The sequence below is a fragment of the Agelaius phoeniceus genome, chromosome 9 (assembly GCF_051311805.1).
Source record: "Agelaius phoeniceus isolate bAgePho1 chromosome 9, bAgePho1.hap1, whole genome shotgun sequence".
In the NCBI taxonomy this organism is placed as follows: Eukaryota; Metazoa; Chordata; class Aves; order Passeriformes; family Icteridae; genus Agelaius; species Agelaius phoeniceus.
Window position 1 is genome coordinate 14,326,228 of NC_135273.1, and position 21,618 is coordinate 14,347,845.

A 21,618-nucleotide genomic window follows, 5' to 3' on the forward strand; every position below is an offset into this window, starting at 1 on the left:
CGGCAGAAGCCTCTCAGCAAACTCCGACCGCGCAGCACAGGGGAGGCGCAGACCCCGCTGTGCGGCCCCAGGCAGTGTACCTGGGATGGCAGCGGGAGCCAGCGCGGCCGCGGGTGCTGGGGCAGAGCTCGCTGCTCGGGCCCGCAGCCCACTCTGGCTGCCAGGGCGGGGGGCTGTCCGTGTCACCGCCGGTGTGCTCCGCCGCGGATCCGCCAGCATCTCACCGGGTGCGGAGAGAGCGCGCGGTGCCGCCCGCCGCGGGGATGCTCCCGCTCGGCGCGGGGGGGCGAACTCCTCGGTCCCCTGCGTAGCGTCCCGGTTGGGCGGTCCCCGTTGTCGGTCCTGGTTGGCGGCCCCGCTCCGCCGGCCCCTCCCGCCGGGGCGCCGCAGGCCGGCTCCCGGTCGCACGTGGCGCGGCGGCCGCCCGCCCCCCCGGCCCACGTGTGCCGCCGCGCCGTGCAGTGCCGTGCCGTGCCGTGCCGTGCCGTGCCGGCTCCCCGCTGCAGTCCCGGGGCGGCGGGCGGGCGCTGCGGTGCCGGCACAGCGGCATGGCGGCGGCGGGCCCGGGCCGCGGCGGCAGCGGCGGCGGCTGGGGCCGGAGCCGGGGCGCCGTGCTGCTGCTCTTCTTCTCGCTGTCGCCGCGGCCGCCGGCCGGGGCCGCCTGGCTGCTGGGGCTGCGGCCCGAGGACACGACGCCGGGCCGGGTGTCTCTGGAGGGCGGCGCGGTGCAGGCGGCGGAGGGCAGCCGCTTCCTCCTGCGCCTCTACTTCCAGCCGCCGCCCGAGGGCAACGGCAGCCGCGGGCCGGCGGGGGAGCGGGAGCCGCGGCTGGTCTTCATCGAGGAGGCGGCGGCGGGGAGCACGGCGGCGCGGGGCCCGGCGGAGCGGTGCCGGGAGCGCAGCGCCTGGGCCTCGGACGTGGAGGTGGTGGGGCCGCTGCGCTCGGGCGGCGCGGCGGGCTCGGCGCTGGCCGAGGTGCGGGTGCGGGAGCCGCGCAAGGGCGAGGCGGCGGCGGCGCCGGGCGGGCGGCTCTTCTCGCTGTGCGCCTGGGACGGGCGGGCCTGGGCGCACCACGGCGCGGCCGGCGGCTTCTTGCTGCGGGTGCGGCCGGCCGCCCCGCCGCTGGGCACCTGGCTGCTGCCGCTTCCCGAGGCGGGCTGGCTGCGGGCGCTGGGCGCCCTGCTGCTGCTGGGGCTGTCGGCGCTGTTCAGCGGGCTGCGCCTCTCGCTGCTCTCGCTGGACCCGCTGGAGCTCCGCGTCCTGCGCAACAGCGGCTCGGCCGCCGAGCGGGAGCAGGCGCGGCGGGTGCAGGCGGTGCGCGGCGGTGGCGGCACCTACCTGCTGTGCACGCTGCTGCTCGGGCAGGCGGGGGCCAACGCGGCCCTGGCCGGCTGGCTCTGCGCCTCCCTGCCCGGCAGCGGGACGGCGGCGGCGGCCGGCGGGCCGCGGGGAGCGCCCTGGCTGCCGGTGCTGCTGTGCACCGCCGCCGTCTTCCTGGGCGGCGAGGTGCTGCCCTATTCGGTGTGCTCGCGGCACGGGCTGGCCATCGCCTCCCGCACGCTCTGCCTCACCCGGCTGCTGATGCTGGCCGCCTTCCCCCTCTGCTACCCGCTCAGCCGGTTGCTGGACTGGGCGCTGCGGCAGGAGCTCAGCGTCTTCTCTACGCGGGAGCGGCTGCTGGAGACGCTGCGCGCCGCTGGCCCCCACGGCGACCTGGTGCGGGAGGAGCTGGCCATGGTGCAGGGCGCGCTGGAGCTACGCACCAAGGTGGTGGAGGATGTGCTGACACCGCTGGCCGACTGCTTCATGCTCCGGGCCGATGCTGTGCTGGACTTCGCCACCGTCTCTGAGATCCTCCGATCTGGCTACACCCGCATTCCAGTCTATGAGGGTGACCGGCGCGACAACATTGTCGACCTGCTCTTTGTCAAAGACCTGGCCTTTGTCGACCCTGATGACTGCACTCCCCTGCAGACTGTCACCCGCTTCTACCGCCGCCCGCTCCACTGCGTCTTCAATGACACGCGCCTCGACACGCTGCTTGAGGAGTTCAAGAAGGGTGAGGTCGCCGGGCCACCCTCCGCACCCCCCCGGGCTTCCCCTGCACCCCTCTGCACCCCCAATGATTTCCAGGTCAGCAGCCTCCACGGGCATGGCCTCCTGGCAGGATGTGGCAGGTACCAGGGATGCTGGGGGGAATCGGTCCCTGCATGTGCTGGTGTGTCGATGACCCTGGTGTCGCCTGGTGGAACATCCCCGGGTGCATTGAGGGCCAGCAGACCTTGAGGTACCTGTGATCTTATGAAGACTGTAAGAGCCTTTGGCCTCACAGGTTGCTGGCTCAGCAGGTGAGCCTGTCCCCCAGGGGCTGATGGCAGCAGTGGCCTGGCAGCACGGGCATGGCACCTGCCTTGCACCATTGCCCAGGAAGCATTCACTGCTCTGTTCTGTGCAAAGGAGTTTATGACAGGAAATCGCTTCTCATGACTTAGCTTTCACATTTTCAGCTTGGCAGTGAGAAGGAGGTCTATAAAGTGTTTCTATGCAAATGGTTTAAAGAAAGAAGAAAAGATGAAGCCCTTAGAAAGAGCTGTGCTTCTTTTGCAGCTGTGACAGCATTCATAATGCAGCAGCTGCCAGCAGCCCGAGAGATGCTGAGAGCTGTATTTCATTAAGCATACCTTAAGAATACGCACAGCATGTGTTTTTCTCCCCCCCTGGGAGCTGTGTTTTGCCGCGTGCTACTCACTACGTCATGCTGTGGTGAGCGAGCCCAAGGAATGGCTGCAGCAGTGGCAGCTGCATTATGTAATGCGGGAGGGCAGCGCTGGGCTCCGGGGCTGCCTGGTGCCGCTCTGCCGCAGGCTCAGCTGGTCAGATGAGAAAGGCCAACCTGGCCCACTCCAGATACAGAGAAAGCCTCCCTGTGAGTCATCTCCTGCTCGTTTGTGGAGGTGGGAGGAGGAGAGGGTAGGACATTTCTCAGTGTGCCAGGAATGTGCTCATGCAGGTCAGCATCTTCTCCAGAGATGTTCGGCTGTGTTCCCGCACCACCCAGGATCACAGGCAGAGGAGTTCTGTGTGCCACCACCTGCCCTCTCTGCCCCTCAGCAGGACTGGAGACTCCCAGGGGAGAAAATCAGAAAATTCCTGGGTTTTATACAAGACTGTTAGCAAAAGCATTGAGATTGTTCTCTGGGTTCAGCCTTGGTGAGCTGCAGTAGTCCATGCCCACCCCCTTCCCCCCATGCCAGCTGTCTCTTGTCTTCCTAATGCCTTACGTGCTTCACAGTTCCTTCCTAACTGTGTCTTCCTGCATTAGCACTGAAGTTCACCTGAGGTCTCTTCTACCTCTTCCTTGTCTAGATATGTCAGATGATTTTGGCACCCTCTCCCTTGGTGAGGCTCCCCTGCAATTTATCTGATTTACTTTGATACACTTCCCCTTCCAAATTTCTTCTCCAGCATGGTACCCTATGGGTCAATAGACCTATAAAAATGGGCTTGTGGTTGCTTGGTTCCCTGTCCTTTGCTTGCTGTCCTCTGTGCCCTCCTTAAACAGAGCTGTTTGTGTGTGCTGCTCTATGAGCTCATGACTATGGCAACAAACTTTGCTACCTGCCCTGCACTCTCATATGCTGGTCTTCATCTCAGATGAAGATTATCCATCCTTCTTTAATATTGCTCCTTTAAACTCTTGGCATATCACTTCAGGTTCTTCCTCCTTTGTATCTGTCTGCCACTGTGGCCTTCTGGGGTCCTTTGTTACAGCTCCTAGTTAGAGCTCTCTAAACTCTTTATCTGTTCCTACCTCACCTCTCCTTGTCTTTTCTAAACTACTTTTTCAAGGCTGAAAAGCCTTGCTTTTGGTCTTCATATCTAACTCTGCATGGGGTTTAGCAATTCCAGCTCTTCCCCCAAATGTTCTTCTTCCCAAGAATTGATGTTTTCTTCTGATTCATCTTTCCTCTATTTGTAGGCATTTGGTCACCCCCAGCACCCTGAATTTGCAAACAGTTACCCCCCCCAGCCCAGCCCTGAACCCTCCTAACCTGTATTCTTCCAGTTCCAAATACAGGTTCCAAATGCTGGCTCCCACACTGTGACAGATGTTAGCTCCCAGCTGCCTTCAGCCCCATCCACTGCTGCGTCAGCCTGTTCACTTGACTAGTTAATTTCTAAAATAAAGATTTCCCGTTTGTAATTAAGAATCTTTATCACTGTCTCCTTTTCTGTGTCCATTTGAATTATGTTGAAGTATCTCCAAGTTTGATCCAATCAAGGTTGCTTTCCATGGCCAGGTCTTCTGAGACACCTTCACTAATTAGAAAGTAGGCTGATTGCTTGTTGGCTCAGCGAGTGTTTAATGAAGGAATTCATCACTTCACACATCCAAGGTGCCTGCAGGACAGCAAAGGCTCTCACTGATAAACCCCAGCCTCTTTCTAGGAAATTAAAGTCTCTGGTAAGGATGGGCATTAATAACCACCTCCAGGTCCTTATGTCCCTCACAAGCCTTTAGAAAAGCCAGCTTTGCTTTCATTTTCTCACTTTTTTATTAACTCCAACAATTTTTGTATCTTTTATTTCTTTTTGTTATTATAATGTTTACACAAAATTCCTATAACAATTTTTATCCTTCTTCCTTGGATAGCAATGTGTACTTCTGATCTGTTTCACTAATGATTAATGTTCTGCCACATCCACTATACCCATACTGTCATTTTTTTGCATAATGTATAAGGAACACAATTTCACTGCCAGAGCTCCTTGCCACAGTACACAAACATTTGTTCTTTCTTTCTGAAAATGTCAAGGGATCATTAAATACAGTGCTTTGTGATTCTTGCTCACACCTCTGACAGCACTTTCATTTTCTGTCTCCTACTCACCAATATCTCACTATTATCCTTGTTTACCTGAGGCATTTCTTTTCTCTTGCTGTTCTGTCCCAGCTATGAAGATAATCAGCCTTTTTTCCCCTTTGGTCTTCTGTAGCAGGGTTTGAGGGGAAGCTTTCCTTCATTTGTTTCTAGGTATGCTCACACTAACCTCGTTTGAGTGCAGTTCCATTAAGATGCACTGGTGTTTACCTTGATTTTAATCCACAATTAGATGTGCCACAAACTGCCTGTCCCCCAGCAGGACCTTGTGTGGAAGGGGTTACTCTCCACAGACCTGCAGCATTGGCTTTCCATTTAATTTAACATTTAAATTGTATGAAATAGTAGCACACGCTCAGTGGCACCCAGGGAGCCGCTGGCCCAGTGTGGTTATGGTGCCCAAGAGCTGTGAGCTCCTGGTTAGCAAATCCTGGCCCCTGCTCCATCACAGCAGAACCCTTCAAACTCTTCACCTCTGCCTTTTCACAACCCTGCTGCTGCAGCCATTGCTTGGTTTCTCTTTCAGTGCTGATTCCTGCAGAGAGGTGGTTAAATTGGAGGTCCCAATGGGAACTGGGAAAAACCCAGAGAAGACTCCAAACAGCACCAGAGGGGCAGTCTGGCTTGCAAGAGAATAGTGTAGGCTTCAAACCACAGCCCAAATGAGGAGGGCAGCTGCAAAAACCATGCAGAAAAACAACATTACAGCAGCGTGAGACAGGTTCAGCAGAAGGAGGGAAATACTTGTGCTGCAATATGGTTTTGACTTCATCTTCTCAGCAAAAAGAACACAGAAATAATGAAAGCTGGACATCAAATTTGCCATCTTTTCAGGGAAACTAGACACGGTCTTTTATAGAAGGCATACATTGTTGTGCAGCATTAACTGAGAAGTGCTAAGTGAAGGACCCTAGACAAAATGTGTCCCCTCTTCACTAGAAATAAGAAAATACATACCAGTACAGTAATTTTACCACCTGCAGCCTGGTGAAAGAAGATGAAAATACTGAAGGAGTGAAAAAATTGGGAGACAATCTCTTGGCAATTTGTATTGGTACACCTTGGACTACCTGGCTTTATTCTGGGCTCCCAGGAAAAAATATCTAATACACCAAAAAAATAATTACACCATATTTAGCAAGCTACAGCTATGTCGGGAGGCAGATGAGCTTTCTGTAGGATAAACTTTACCTAGGGAATGTGGAGCTATGAGGAAGGCTTTATGCATTTATTCAGTGTGAAATGTTGTGGGTGATACAATCTGTCTCTCCTCCTTTCTTGAAGATAACCAAGCAATGCATGTTGCAGCTCCAGTCCAGTGATGTAACTCCTCCTGGAAACCTCTTCTGTGAGGTCCACCTCCTTGTTTTGTAGTGCCTCTGGGAAGTCACAGTCTTGTCCCTTCCTCAAGTTGTTTATGGGTTTTGTTGACTGATTTCCTGGAGGGGTCCATATACAGCACTGGCACTTTTCAGCAAGTAACTTTCCTCTGTGAGAGGAACAGCAGAAATTTGCTCTTAATGTTCATTTTCCTGTAGCAGGGCAGAGGCTGAGCTGCAACTCAAATTAGCCTTCTGTGGCTTGGCATCTTTCAAGAGTTACTAAAAATAAATTCTCCAAACCCCAAATTTCAGGCTTAGCAGGGAAAACAGCCTGTCCTGTGGAGGACAGCTCTGCCCTAGGGTCTGTCTTTACATTTCAAAATGCTCCACAGCCTCTATTAGACTTCTGCAAATTGAATGTAGCTGGAGAAGGTGCTTACATCTGCCAGGAATTGGGGTCAGTACCATTTCAGATGCATTTTGTACCGTTCCTCTGATCCTGCAGGCACTGTAAGCACACAGTGTTGCTTCAAATTTAACTCAGCCTTCAAGAGATTTCTGCAAGTGTTCTAGTCACTCTGCTGGGCACCTTGATGAGCTGAAGCAATGCCCTCCCAAGGCAGTTGTATGGGTTAAGGAGCCAGTTTTTCCTGGGAACTATCACCTACATGTGCCCAGGAATGTGATTGCCAGGCTGAGAGCAAGGGAGCTGCTGATAGACAAGAAATGGTCTCAGTGTCTCCTGCTGCAATTCTGCCTGAAACATTACTGTGCTTTTCCCACTAAACTGTGCTAAATCTTGCTGTGTAAACCCTGGACTGCTCTACCCCACCCCAATAATCCCAGGATCAGGCCTGCTCTGGGCAGGCATTCAGCACAGCAAGAAGGGAGCCAAGTCCTTGGGAGAGAGGGCACCCTGCCCCCCATTTCCCTCTTCATAGCTGTCAAAGGTACCTTCATGAGGAGCTGTTGGGTACCCAGGAGGTCAGGATCCTGCTGCACTACAAATAGAAGATGAGGTTCTGTGTCCCCTCTTATCTTCTCCTTACCTTTCTGATCTGCAATAGTAATAGATCAGCTATTCCAAATATTCCATCTTTTTTACAGTTCTCCTTAGGATTAGGAAAAGCACAAAAAAGAGACTATGAGAAAGGCTACAAACAGATGGAAGCAGGTGAAGTTTTTGTCTCTGAGAAAGGTCTGGGTTAGGTTAGGATTTACAGTTTTTCCTTCACATAGCTCTTATTCCTGTAGAGCTGTGGGACCCTGCAGCCCCCTTGGTTAATTCTCCCCTGCTTAGATGTGCATTTTCCCTGTACACAATGTGTGCTTTCACCCATGGTGCAGAGGGATCACACTCACACACAGGATCACACTCACACACATTGGCAGTTCAAGGTGCTCAAATCAGGATCCCCACTTTATTCAGATGCAGGTCAGCAAGAGGGCATGGAGATACTGGCAGCCCCTGTGAAGAGCTGTGAAGAAAAGCACACAGAAAATGGATTTCAGTTACATCATGGCATCATGGTTGTTTCACAAATCAACCTTATTTAAAAATTACTCTTCTTTTTTTTTCTTTTTTTTTTTTCCTTCCATTTTGTAGCAGGTCTGTGCCTGTACCTTTGATCTCCTAAGAACAGCTTCATATCTTACTGTAAAATTTATGAAAATTAATTCCATGCTCAGGATGTTCATCCTGTGGAACAAGAGACAAGGCTAAAACATCTTTAACACTCCTCTGGCAGGGTAGCTATATAAAAAAATGATAAAGAAGTTGTCTGGGCTATAATTGAACCCAACAGCACTTTCTTTCCCAGAAGTCAAGGCATTTCCATGTGTTCACACCCCATTCCCTCATTGGGGAAGATACTTGGAGGTGGATCTATGAGCCCAAGGTCATTTAGGTGCCTATGAAAATCAAGGCTCCTAAAAATGGGCATAAAAGCTTTGGATAGCTGTTCAGATGCTTGTTCCATCTGGAAGCTCTCAGCTGTTTATATTAGCTCTGTAATTTAGCATTTTGAGGCATTAACTTTCCACTGAAGCTGTTGTTTGAAAAGAGCAGATTTCATGTAGCTCATAAAGAATTTAGTGCAGTTGTATCCCATGCTGAGCTGACACTTAATCACCTATAGACTTCCTGTGCCAGAGCAGTCCTGCGGAGGCCGGCAGAGCTGCTCGCACAAGGAAAGTTAATTGCCCATTTGTTCTAGCATTTGCCAAACCAAGGCTTTGATGCTCAAGTGTTCCACTGTGCTTTCCTGCATCAGCCATAGCCCTGTAAAGTTTACATGTGACAGCTTGCTAGTGGGGAAGCAGCTCACCCTTATAATTCATCTCATTTGAGCTATCAAGCGGTGGTTACAATAGCATGGGGTTTGGAATCAGTTTTACAGATCTTAAGCTGTTTTAGGTCAAGTTTGGGGGTTTGTTTAAATTATTTACCTCCCTCTGTTGTGCTCCCACTGAGGCTGACCTGCTGGGTAATGGCAGCAGAGGCAAATGTGACCCCCCTGGTGTCCCCAGGTCTGTCCCTATGCCACCCTCCCTTAGACATTGCTTCCACCTCATTGCCCAGATTCTGCCCTAGTACATGCTCTAAAGGCCACTGCTTTTCCTCCCCTGCAAGCGTAGCAGCTGCCAGGGCTGGGCAGGGGGATCTAGCTGAGCTTGGCAGCACTGCCCAGGAGGGAACAAGCCATGGCCATACAGCCAAGGCACCTGCAAACCCCACACCGAAATTTATGGGGTCTGTTAAAAAGCTGATGGGAGGAGATACAGGACCCAGTCAGGCCAGGAGGGTGGGGCACAACTCCGGGAATGATCTCATGTCCCTCGGGTGGGAAATGGGAGCGTGTCAGCCCTCTCCCAGAGGGGAGCAGCTGTGAGCAGCACTCACTTAAAGGACGGGGACTGGCTGGCATTCAGGGCTTTTTGTGACATGGACACCACTGGCCAGGCATGGACTGGGATCAGCTTTCCTGGAATGGGCAGCAGCAACCGCACTGAACTGCAACAATTTTCCATTGTTGGGTACCTGCTCCATTTCTAGCGTGGTATTAGCCTGGAAACATGAACCTGGGGGCTTGGAGTGTGAATACAAGTGTTTATTTTCTGTGAAAATAAAGAACTCTGGAGTGCTCTAACAGCCCTATTGGCTCTGCCCCCAGTGCAGTGAAGCCATGGGTCTCCTTCCAGGCTAATGGTGCTGGGCTATTTCTAAATAATCTCATTTGCAGCTACGTGAACATGGAGCTTGAATCACATTTCTAGTGTAAATTGCAGTGTCGATGTAGGTGTTTGGCCAAAAAAAGAATTGCCTCCATCACTCTCTGACTGCCTTTAAGTAGCACCTAAGCTTTTTGTAAGGGCTTGGTGGTTTTGGGTTGCATGTAAATGTCATTAACAACAAGCTCTCAGCCAAAAGAAATAACTTTTTCCCCCTCCTCGCTCACCCAAGGACTTGTAGGAGACCAGATGGCCCCAGTGTTTGGGAGCAGAGTTTGGCAAAGGAGACCTTTTCAAAAGCTGGACTTTGCTAAGATGAAATGTAGCTGTCGCTGCTGTCTTGCAGCCAACTCCTCTGCTTTTTTCTTCTTAAGTGCTGTGTTGCTTTATGAACAGAAAAGATGCACAAACCTATGTATGAAAGGAGTGAAATAGCCTGGTCTAAAGAACATGCTGAATTTTCAGTGCCCCAGGGCTATTGATTTGGGCTTTTTTAAAGTAAATCTCAGTGCTACTTGCTGCAATGTTATGTTCTCATTTCTAAATCTGTAGGCGTGGGAGGCAGCGAGCTGCTCTCTGAAATCTTGCAATAAAAGCTTGGTATGAGGAGGAGGGAATTTATACTGTGGAAAGTGCCCAAGATTTGCTGTGAGAAATGTATAGTGCTGATCTTCAGCTGAGAAACGTCGTCTGCTCGTCCCAGATCCAGGGCAGGGTTATTTGAAGGTCACATGATGCCCAGCAAGCCGTGTCTGTGGGGCTGCCAGGCTGCTCTGGGTGTGCTTGTCCCTGCACCTCTGCAGGGGTGAGAGCTGGCAGGGCAAGGAAGGAGCTGTGCACCCGGCAGGAGCCCACCCTGTCACATCTTTATGCATGGATGCTGTTCACATCCCCTGTCAGGAGCAGCAGGAGAGCTTGTTGGGATGGGTTTATGGGACAAGTGGATGCAGAGGCAGCTGCATAGCAGAGAGGACCTTTCCCTGTTTTGGGTGACCATTGCTGCTGAAGGAGCTCAGCTCCGAGCCCAGGGGGAAATAAGGTGTTAGCAGCTTCCCAGAGGTCACTGTAGCTTGGAATTTAGGTGTTAGCAGCTTCCCAGAGGTCACTGCAGCTTGGAATTTAGGTGTTAGCAGCTTCCCAGAGGTCACTGCAGCTTGGAATTTAGGTGTTAGCAGCTTCCCAGAGGTTGCTGCAGGACTGCTGGGCTTGTGCAGGTACTGCAACAGGAGACCCCAGGGATGCAGAGCAGAGGGAGCAGAAGTTTTCGGCTGTGGTGCCAGTGAGGGTGCTTTTAAGTAAAACTAGAGGTTCAGAATCTGTGTGCACTGGTGGGCAGTGTGGGAGCCACACAGGCAGTAAGAAACCCAGTGCTGTTCATTGGCAGGTCCAAGAGCATGTTGGAGCTGGAAACCCAGAAGTTGTTTGGGGCTTGGAAGTTGGGTTCTGGTCAAGATGCTGAGCAGGACCATAAATCAGAGCAGCCACTAAAAGAAGGGAGAGGTTGAAAAAGTCAAAACAGCTTACAGAGAGCTGGACATGCAAAAACAAATAGAAATGTTTCTAGTATGCCAAAACCAAGAAACTTGAGAATGTGTCAGCAGAGCTGCCAGCTTACAAGGGACAAGTGAGGAAGCTGAAACTGTGATCCAGGAGCACTGGAACTTCCAAGCAGGAGTCAACATCATTGCAGCAGAAGGTCCTGGACTCACTCTGTTTGTTTAAGGTAACACAGAGAAGATGCTGCTAAGGGCAGGACTTGGAGAGGTGCAAGTTGATGGGTTGAAAAGTGTTCAGTGTCTGCATCCAGATGGTTCACCCAAGAGTTCTGCAGGAGCTGGGCTGAAAGCTGCAAACAAACATTCATGTTTCTGCATAAAAAGCAGCTGCTGTTTCAAGTAGATGGAGGCTTTGCCCGTATTTTATGAAAAACCTCAGTATTGGTCTACACAGTGATGGATAGAAAGATGAGGGGGAGCTGTTCCTGGCAATTTAATAGGAAAGATAATTAGCAACAGAATAAGAAACACCAGGAGGATATGGGAAATGAGTAGAGCCAAGGACACATTCACATTTCTGTGTTGGAGAACATTGTCTCATTTCTCTGTTAAGAGTTGTTTCATGTCAATGAAGCTGAGGGTAAGGAAGAGATGGTGTAATGTAGACTTCATTCCTGCACAGGAGGCTTTCAAAGAGCTGAACAGAGTGACACACAGCCTGGGTAAAGAGGGAAGGTGGCCCCCAAAAAGAGCCAACATCTACAAACCAGTCTGGACAGCAGCTGTCCTGTTAGGCTGGGCTGCATGTCCAGCCCTTCTCCTTGGGTTAGCACATGTGGGTGGGTTTGGGTGACAGTGTCTGCTGTGATCTGTTCCTCCCACCAAGCCCTGCCCACCTGCCTGCCCATCATGCTGGGCATCCCTCTCAGGATCACCAGGCCAGGTGTCTCAGTGCCACTCTGCTTTTCCCCTGCAGGAAAGTCCCACCTGGCCATTGTGCAGCGGGTGAACAATGAAGGGGAAGGAGACCCATTCTATGAGGTGATGGGCATTGTCACCCTGGAGGATGTCATCGAGGAGATCATCAAGTCCGAGATCCTGGATGAGACAGATCTGTACAGTGAGTGTCCCAGAGCAGCTACTGCGGTTGCAGGAGCCAGGGAGGGAGTCTGCACAGACAGACAGATGTGGGTAGGAAACAGGCCAGAGCAAATTGTGGTTCTTCCCCAGAGTAATTTGCTGTCATGATGGGAAAGACAAGACTGATGGAGAGATGCTGATGAAGTGTCTCTATCTTGGATGCTCAAGATAGAGAAGTACCAGCATCAGCAGCGGGTGGCTGGGCAGGGCCTCACCTAGGAACATCTGTGTTGGGCATGAAATGGGTGGTTCCCAAGCTCATTTGCAACTCTGGGTGATGCATCCAGCCTGGAGAGCCCAGGTTTACAGTCCTGTGTGGTTTACAATCCTGCTCCGTGCCCCAGGAGCTGCTCCAGGGCTGCATGCACAGCAGGTTGTATGTGCCCCACTGCTCCATCTGCTGCTCCGCAGCAGCCCTGCCATAGGGCACAGCCAGACATGCCTGTCCATGTGTGTGCATGTGACATGGGGCCCTGCAGCTGCAGCAGCTTTGTCAGTGCCTGCTCTGCTCTGCTCTGCCTGCAGCTGACAACCGGAAGAAGGAGCGGGTTCCCCACCGGGGACGCAAGCCCCAGGATTTCTCCATCTTCAGGCTGTCAGAGAGTGAGATGAAGGTGAAGATCTCCCCACAGCTCCTCCTGGCCACCCATCGGTTCATGGCAACAGGTACACTTGCCCTTGTGCAGGCCCTGCAGCACCAGCCCCACAGGGCATCCCTAAGCCATTCCTGGGTCGGGCTTAGGGATGGGCATCCCTGGGTCGGGCTCCCCCTCACTGAGCAATTTCCACCCTCTGGACCTACAGCCTGGACATTCCACTGCCCCACCCATGGGTCTGCATTTGGCTCCCCTCTTGGCAGTGGGTGCTTAGGCTGCAGGAGCAGGGCTGTGCAGCTCAGAGATGAGGGGTTCCCGGCAGTCCTGGGCCTGCTGAGCACAACATGTGTGTGTTGCCTCCCCTCTAGAAGTGGAGCCTTTCAAGTCCCCCTACCTCTCTGAGAAGATCCTGCTGAGGCTCCTGAAACACCCCAATGTCATCCAGGAGCTCAAGTACGACCGGAAGAACAAGAAGGCAGCAGAGCATTACCTCTACCAGCGCAACCGCCCTGTCGACTACTTCGTGCTCATCCTGCAGGTGCTGGGGCAGCAGCGAGCAGAGCGTGGCAGGCCTGGCCCTGTTTCCTCCTTGCCACCTTGTTCTGGGCTGCTTCTAATAGCAAAGATGCCCATCCTCTTGTGTGGGACAGCAGGGGTCCCTGCACCTTGCAGGGTGGGTCAGGAGCACGGGGTGCTTGTCTGAGAGGGTTTTCCTCCTCCTTCCAGGGGAAGGTGCAGGTGGAGGTCGGCAAGGAAGGACTGCGCTTTGAGAATGGGGCCTTCACCTACTATGGTGTCCCTGCCATCATGGCTGTTGTCTCCTCAGGTGAGGCCTCTCTGGGCTCCATCTGGCCCTGCCTTTGCTTCAGCAGCATCCATGGAGGCTAAACCAGCTGGTGCCAGGAGAAGGGGCTGGGGTGGGGTGGCCCTGCTTTGAGGCATGGGGCAGGAGCCCTTCCTCTGCATTTCCCACACCTCCAACTGTCGTTTCAGAAAACGATGTGCGAAAAATGGGAAGCCTGGCAGGATCCTCCTTCCTACGTAAGTATTTTGGGACAGGCTGAGGCCCTAAAACCTCTCTGCAGCACTGGCTGGCTGGAGGGGCTATGGCTTTTCTCCCCATGCAAAACAGCTCAGACTGTGCTGAGGTAGACAGAGAAACAACATGCTGAGGGGCTGATGCAGCAAAGACCCCACAGAGTGACTTGGAGGTCCCTTTGAGGTCCCTTTGATGTCTTTTTGAAGTTTCTACCATATGCTGGCTCTCTGCTGGTGAGTCCCAGCACGGCTGGTGCTGCAAGGGGCAGTCCCACAGGTGGGTGTTATACTCATTCTAGGTGTCAGTATAACACCTTTAGACCCATTTGCCTTCCTGAGGCTCAGGGCACAACCTGAACACGGGCCCCACATTGGGCTGCTTGGGAATTGCAGAGATGGCTGATTTACCTGTGAGCTATTTGCATGTGGTGATGGTGGGAAATTAGCCAAGTGCCAATAAATTCCCTGCCTGCAGAGCTGATGGGTTGAGAAGCAGATCCCCTGCTTGCAGGAGGTAAGAGGGAGCTCTGACTGGGGGAGACTGAGAGGAACCCCCTTCTTTGCTATAACCCCTACAAAGGTTTGGTCCTGTGAGGCTCAGGAACAGGTTGAGGTGCTGCCCAGTCCCAGTCCATCACATCCCTCATCAAACCCCAGCTGTTGCAGTCAGATCTGCAGTGCTGATGGTAAGCTGAGATGCTCTACCTGCCTAATCAAAACAGGGGCCTGCTAAATGCAATCTTTAGGGAGATGTAAAGAGGAATGTCATCAAGAGAACAGGGCCAGTCTCTTGGGGCAGGTGGTTCACTCCAGTGGGTCCCAGTCTTTCTGCAGCTCTAGAGTTCACCTATTTCCTGCTGCTTGCTTTGCCTCCTGCAAAAGGCTGGCTCTGGACTGATGGATTAACCCCTCAGTGCACATTCCTGCTTTGCCCTGTGTCCACGGTGCAGTCAGTTGGGACAGAGGAAACCAATGAAACGGCCAGTTCCTGCCAGAGTGCTGCTGGCTGTCCCAGTGTCCTGTGCCCTCGGTGACAGTGCTCCCGGGCCCCCCGGGGCTCAGGCAGTGAGTGCTGCCTTGGGCCCGGCAGGGCAGCAGCCGCAGTGGGAGCGGTGCCAGAGCAGCCGTGCACGTCTGCAGTGCCGCCTGCTGGGACGCTGCTGCTCAGGGCTCCTTGGCTCCCAGCGCTCCCCATGACGCTGCCATGAGGGGTTTTCTGCCGTGCAGCCATTCCTGCCTGCGGGGGGACAGAGCTGTGTCACAGCCCTGGCCAGCAAGGAAGCAGGCTGGGAGGCAGAGGTGACAGGGCATCTCCCTTGTGGGGGAGGCTGGCATCCTCTTTCCTCCTTGAAGGAAAGGACTGTGAGTAGAGTATCACAGCTGAGGATTCAGACAGCAACCTAGAGCATTTAATAAGTTGTTATTAATTAACTGTTATTATGCAATTGTTTTATCTGCAGCTGATCTTTGGCATTAGTGCTATGTGGGAGGGTCAGGCAGTGGGAGCACAGAGTCAATGCTAGTGGTTATCAACTCATCCTTTGCTCCCATCAGGACAAGGTCATTCCAGCAGTGCTTCATGCTGATGTCTTTTTTATTTGCAGAACGTTTTGATTCAGGGGAGGTCATGGAACAGGAATTCCTGGGAGAGCAGCAGGGAGATTAGAAAAGGGGACTGCAGGGCAAATTTCCTGGGGGTTTTACATTTGAAGCAATTTTAAAACATTAATCACATAGGCAGCAGATATTCCTAGAGTGCTGCGGCTGTGCTGTGGAGGCAGGGCAGGAGGGCTGCCAGCTGGGGGAATCATGGCAATGGCTGGAGTAGGGGCTGGCAGCCAGCAGGCTCACATCTCCCACTGCTTCCGAGGTGGGCAATGGCAGTGGTGAAAGCAGAGACTGGCAAGTGTTGAGGAGTGCATCACTGACCCTGTGTGTTGGTGTCTCTGTGCTCCCCCATCCCCTGTGGCATGGCCCAGGAACGCTGTCCAGGGCAGCAGTCGCCGGCAGGGGGAATGGCCTGCCCTAGAAATTGTCATTGCTGCTGTAACCCATGGCAATAAAACATGGAAAGTGAGTGTCTATGATTCACCTTCTCTGTGGCAATGGGTCAGGCAGCCCCAGATGCAGAGTCCTGGCTTCTTGCAGCTCCTGCAAGGATCAGCCCCAGTGGGTAGCTCTTCTCAGCATCACCAAAAGGCTGCTGAGACCCAGGACCTTGCAAGGAACTGCAGGCAGCCTGACATGAATCCCTTTGCTTTGCATCACCGTGAAGAGCTTCTGTCAGCCCCTGCCTGCAGCTGTGGGGCTGGGGCAGCAACTTTTGCAGATCATATTCCTTCTCTGCCACGTGCCTGCACACACAGAAGCATCCCAGATACCAAGTGCAGTGGTTTGGCTTCCACCCATCTCCCAGGTGGCATACACTGACCACAAAGTCCCCTGTCCTGGGGAAGGGCTAGAGCCAAGTGCCAGCACTTAACTCATGGGGGAAAGATGCTTTCTACCCATGCCAGGGCTCCAGGAAGTTGTGTGGCTCTGCAGACAGGCCTGGCAGGAGCAGATCCCCTCTGCCAGCCTCACCTCCCCTTACCTTGTCCCAGAGCAACCTGCTGATAAACAACTTACAAATCTGTGTTCCTGCCTGTGGCCCTGTCCCCCCACTCCAGAGCAGAAGCAGGAGGCTGTAAAAGGGGTGGGAAGGGATGCTGGAGACAGCAATGGGAGCTCAGCCCAGGACTGCTGGCACATGATTTTTATTCTTCTTCTTCCTCTTGGTCTGTATCCCACCCTCACCTCCATCCCTCACCCTTCCCCTGGGTCCCCTCCTTCCCTCTCCCTCCGTGTCTCTGCAGTGCCTGTCTCAGTGTCCCGTACTTTCGCCTTCAGCAGAGGGGACTCCCTGGCTGGCTCTCCAGGTAACAGGGCATGGCTTTGGCCAGGGGCCTCTGCATGTGACAGGCTCTTTCAAGCACCTGTCCACAGTGCCCAAGCCCGCTCCTCCCTGCATGCTGGGCAGTACCCACGGCACCCCTGGGCAACCCCTCACAAGCTGGAGCATTGGTGGCACACTGGGGCCAGCAGTCCTGCCACAGCCTCCCCAGTGTGATGCAAATCCCTGGAAGAATGGGATGGGGACAAGGGGAAGCCATGGGCTTGGGCTCTCTTTGGTGTGCACTTCCTGTAATTTCCTGCACTTAGCTCTTGGGGTTTTGGCTTGCTGCTCTTGGTGACAGTGACCTGCAGCCCTGCATGCCTGCTGCCCTGCCCCCTTGCTTTCTGCTGATCCAGGTAATAAAAAGGCATTCTAGCACCAGAGCAAAGTCAGCACGACGTCACCTATGCACGGAACAAGCTGCCTTTGTTCCCTAATAAATCACTGAATAGACAAAATCCATCATGCTGTGTGTCAGAGGCCACGCTGTGTGTCAGAGGCCATCAGTCAATGTGAGTGACAGACCAGCTTGCCATGGCAGCCTCTCCTCCTGATCTGTCATAGTTGGGGTGAGCAGGAGCATGCCCTTGAGACAGGTTAAGCAAATACTCACAGCCTGCCAGCTGCAACCAGGAGAAGTTGTGCCAAATGTGGTGCAGAAGGCTGGCATTAACAGGAGAGCTGTCAGCGACAGGCAGGGAGCAGCCCTAACCTCTGCTGCTGCTGGCCCCGGGTCAGAGTCCTGCCCAGTGCCTCTGGTTTGTGTGGGGCTGGCATGGCACAGTCTCACACCAGCCTGCAGTGAGGAGGACAGGCTGCAGGGCCCCTGCCAGCCCCGTGTCTGGAGGCCCACCTTGGCTCTACACCGGCACAGGGAAGCCAAGCAGCAGCACGAGTGAGAGTGAGTGTGTGCCTGTCCCTGCTGTCCCCTCCTGCAGTGAACAGGTCACCGTCGCGCTGCAGCGGCCTCAACCGCTCCGAGTCCCCCAACCGGGAGGACTATGGAGGCAGCAGCACGCAGCTCCACAGCAGCAGCAACAACATCTACACGCCCGACTACTCCGTGCACATCCTCTGCGACGTGCAGTTCGTCAAGGTATGGCCAGGGCTGGCAGGGACTGTCCCACCCTGGCCACCCCTGTCCAGGCGCCCTCTTGCCCCACTGTGCCCCAGGAGCCTGGTGGGTGCCCGGTGGGTGCTGAGGAGTCTTGCACTTACTCCTGCTGGAGGTTTGGAGCCACCAAGTCTCCGAGAGGTGCCGGTGGGCCCGGTGCCCACTGAGCTGGGTGCACGTGTGTGTGCCAGGTGACCCGGCAGCAGTACCACAACGCGCTGGTGGCCAGCCGCATGGACAGCTCGCCGCAGTCCCCGGACATGGAGGCCTTCGACAGGGATTCAACCAAGGCCTCGACTGCACGGGGAACCCCACAGACACCCAAGGAGGACCCTGCCATCCTCCTGAATGAGAGGAACAGCATCATGTGTGAGTCACCCAACAGCATTCCTCCCCTGCCACAGGCCAGCGCTGCATGTCCCCTGGTGGGGTCTGTGCTGGGGCCCTCTGGCATGATGCACACACCACCCCTGGGATGCAGTTGCACATGGAGTGGGGCTCGCATACAGTGCAGGCATTTGGATGCCTGTATGTCCACACAGCTGCCAATGTGCAGCGTGTAATTCCCCATTGCCTTGTGCTCATGTCCCCCGGGGTCCCTGGCGGTTGGACCTGCTGCCATGGCTGGCATCCTGCCCCATCCTGCCCCAGGGCACAGCAGCTCTGTGCCCGTGTCCCTGCAGGCAGCCGCTCGGAGGGGCTGCGCAGTCCCAGCGAGTCGGTGTTCCTGCGCATGGAGGGCATCCCCTTCATCCAGGAGGAGCTGGCTGACAACGAGGAGAACAGCAAGCGGCAGAGTGAGTCTGGCCGGGGGGCATACACACCTGAGCCTGGGGTTGGTGAGGCCACGGTGCCCTGAGGTGCTGCAGCCGTGCTGGGCTTTTGCAGACAGTGAGTGCTGCGGGACCGTCCTGGAAGCAGAGTCCCCAGGTCGAGAGGCCAGGACCAGCTCATCACCGAGCAGCTCTGAGGAGGCGCTGGGCAAGAGGCTGCTGAGATCCCTCAGTGAGTGACTGACCCAGGCACAGCACACCCAGGGGACAGCTCTGCCTCGGCACCCCGCTGCCTGTGTCAGCTCTTCCTGTCCTGGGGACACCCTGCATGGGGCTGGTGTGGAACAGGGGACAACCTAGTTCCCTGTCAGTACCTCAGCAGAAGGCAAAACGGCACCTAGGGCTAGCTCAGGCAGAGCCAGCCACTAGGTCCTGGCCCGGCCCTATGCACCCCTGCCCCGAGCACCCTTGGCTCCCGGCACCCCAGCCCTAAGCACCCTTGCTGCTGCAGGTGGGCGCAAGCAGCGGACATCGTCAGAAGGTGAGAAGTCGCCAGAGGAAAGCTCCAATCTTGCCCCATTGATCACCTGAGCAGTAGCGTGGCCAGAGCACAGTGCTGGAGGCCCGTGCAGACTGGAGGTAGGATCCTGCCTCTTGGTGCGACATTCCTTTCCCAGCAAGTGGGAGGTCACTCAGTTTAAATAGTGTAAAATAAGTTTCAGGCAGCAAAGCCAAATGGGGTGGTTTTGAGCCCATGGAGGTGTGCGTGTTGATGGGGGCTGGAGTAGGATCAAGGGATATGGAGCAGGATCTGCTCTTAGCAGCAGACTGAATGTCAGAGATGAGTGAGAGCTTGGCTCATGTTTTCACTGTCGGCACCAGCATACACCTGAGCTTGGCTAGGAAAGGGGCTGCAGGCTGGAGCAGCAGCAGTCAGAGAGGGCAGGCTCTGGCCACCTGCACCAGGCTGTGCTTGTGTCTTGCAGGTCTGCAGCATGGGGGTCTCCTGCCGTGAGGCTCACGTCCAACAGCAGGAGGTCTGCACTCGCTCGCTGCCTGCCCGCCCGCTCGTGCCGCCCCTCCCTGCAGGATCTGTGCAGAGCCCCATCCCCAGGCGAGAAAGGATGAACCCCGGCAGGGCTGAACCATGCAGGCAGCCTGGACCAGCTAGCTGGAGTCCGAGGGCCCTTGCCCTTGCGAGCCGCTCCCTGGTAGCATCTGGTCTCAAGGAAGAGGTGGAAAAAGGAAAGGTGAAAAAGTGTCTGTCACGGCATCCCTGCAAGCAGTGCAGGGAGGGGCAGCCCAACCCAGAACTGCCCTTTAACATAATTTACCATCCCCATCCCAGCGAGGCCTGGAGCCCCGCAGTGCCGGTGCTGCAAGATGTGGTCTCCAGCAGGAGGAGAATGTGCTATTTGGGGGTGCCACAGCAGCTCAGGGCCCCAGCACACGTTTGTGCCGTGCCTGGTGACATGCCCGCTTGCAGCGCCTCGCTCACGCTGACCATGGACACGGCCCAGCCCTCCCAACGCCCTGCCAGGCTCAGGGCAAGGAGCCCCGCTCACCCCCAGTGCAGCCCCCTCGCTGGGGAGGGGGCTCTCCATGCTACATTGGACCATCCTCCTCTCCACACACGCCTGCCGCTGTGAGGGAGGCTCGCACCAAGACTTGGGGGTGGGACAGACCAGTCAGTAGTTTTTGTAGAGGCTCAACGCAACGGGGATATCAACATTAAAAGTGATTTTTCCCTGAGTGATGCCCTCTCTGTGTCCATGGGTGAGGGAAAGATGCTCACCCCTCCCAGCAGGCCAGGCTGCCCTCATACCCAGGGCCACGGGTGCCTGGAGTAACAGCACTCAGCCTCACTGAAGGGACCAAGAGAACGGGTCAGCACGTGCTGCCCCATTTCTTGGTCTGAAGCTGGGCTCTCTGTCACTCCTGCTGCCAGGACAGCACTTGGCAAGCCCAGCAGTGCAGACAAGGACTGGGGAAAACCAGGAGTTAATATCAGGCCATTGCAAACACAATAGTGGGATACACGTGCTGGAGTACGGCCTGACAGATAACGACAGAAATCTCATAGTCCACCCATGCTGATAAAACTTCAGCTGGAATAACTGCAGCCCTGTCTGGGCACTGCCCTTCTGAGGAAACACACAGCAATTGAAAAGTGGACAGAGGAAAGCAAGGGCTGGAAAACAACCTACCCCATAGGCTGAAGGAAATAGAGTCACTTAATCTTTACTGGTGAAGGATGTGAAGGGGAGAGAGGAAGTTTTCAAATACAAAAAAAGCTGTTGTACAGAGGAAAGGAATAATCTGTTCTCTGTTGCCATGGTAAATGGGATAATTGGTAATGAGCTTACACCACAGAAAAGGAAAAATTTAGGTCACTTGCTAGGAAAAACAAGGTTGGTAAGACTAGCAAAACACCAATATAGATCACATGGGGTGGGCCAGCCTTCATACCAGGAGGTCTGTAAGGGCAGAAGTGTAAGCAAATATCATAAATAAAACAATCAACTCCTCCTGAGATGACCCCTAGAAGTCATCTTTTAACCACTTCCTCACCATCCCTGTTGTGAATGGACACCAAGAGGAAAAAAAGATCCTCACCTGCAGAGAGGAGGAAAAGCTGCCTCTGTCTCACTCTTATATGATATGAATACTGATTAAGAACAAACAAGTGACCCCATGCACTCTGTGCAAACACAACAAGGCAATAAGGCACTATTTTTGCCTTTTCTGTCTAAGCTGCAGCACAAGCAAATCCATCAGGATAACAGCAGCTACTGCTACCTGACACAAAGAAAGGAGCTGATCCCTTTCTTCACACGATCCTGTCAGGAGGCCGCTCTCTCAGCTCACAAATAGATCTGCAGTGACTGCAGAGAGCAGAAGCAGATGGTCCCAGCTCTTTTTCAGTGCCAGAAGCACAGGCTGTTGCTGGCAGACCCCGCTGAAGTTGAGTAGATGGGGTTTCACTAGGAGCCTGCTGAAAAGGATGAACAGAAGAGATCTGCTTTTTGACACCTGAGGGGCAGGCCAGGAGCCCTGGGCCAGGGAGGGATGGCCAAATGGAAACAATCAT

General features: G+C 54.4%; 1 protein-coding gene across 2 annotated transcripts; it reads left to right on the forward strand.

Moving 5' to 3' along the window:
• The first annotated feature begins 347 nt into the window (after positions 1–347).
• Positions 348–20,279, forward strand: CNNM1 (cyclin and CBS domain divalent metal cation transport mediator 1). 2 transcript variants are annotated; one of them, XM_077183005.1, is made up of 13 exons: positions 352–2,058; positions 11,908–12,051; positions 12,597–12,737; positions 13,036–13,205; positions 13,394–13,493; positions 13,661–13,708; positions 16,561–16,623; positions 17,579–17,736; positions 17,946–18,123; positions 18,438–18,551; positions 18,643–18,759; positions 19,039–19,166; positions 19,514–20,279. In XM_077183005.1, the coding sequence occupies exons 1-12, from the start codon at positions 549–551 to the stop codon at positions 19,116–19,118; spliced, it is 2,823 nt and encodes a 940-aa protein (XP_077039120.1). In that variant the 5' UTR covers positions 352–548; the 3' UTR covers positions 19,119–19,166; positions 19,514–20,279. The 2 variants fall into 2 exon arrangements, with proteins under 2 accessions (XP_077039121.1, XP_077039120.1); XM_077183006.1 differs by lacking the exon at positions 19,514–20,279 and having other exon boundaries at positions 348–2,058; positions 18,647–18,759; positions 19,039–19,168.
• The last annotated feature ends 1,339 nt before the right edge of the window (positions 20,280–21,618 follow it).

Excerpts from the sequence above, each read along its gene's own strand:
- CNNM1 (XM_077183005.1), top strand. The coding sequence starts at position 549 with ATGGCGGCGGCGGGCCCGGGCCGCGGCGGCAGCGGCGGCGGCTGGGGC. Across the intron at positions 13,709-16,560 it reads GGCAGGATCCTCCTTCCTAC|TGCCTGTCTCAGTGTCCCGT; the intron begins GTAAGTATTTTG and ends GTGTCTCTGCAG. Across the intron at positions 17,737-17,945 it reads GCGACGTGCAGTTCGTCAAG|GTGACCCGGCAGCAGTACCA; the intron begins GTATGGCCAGGG and ends TGTGTGTGCCAG.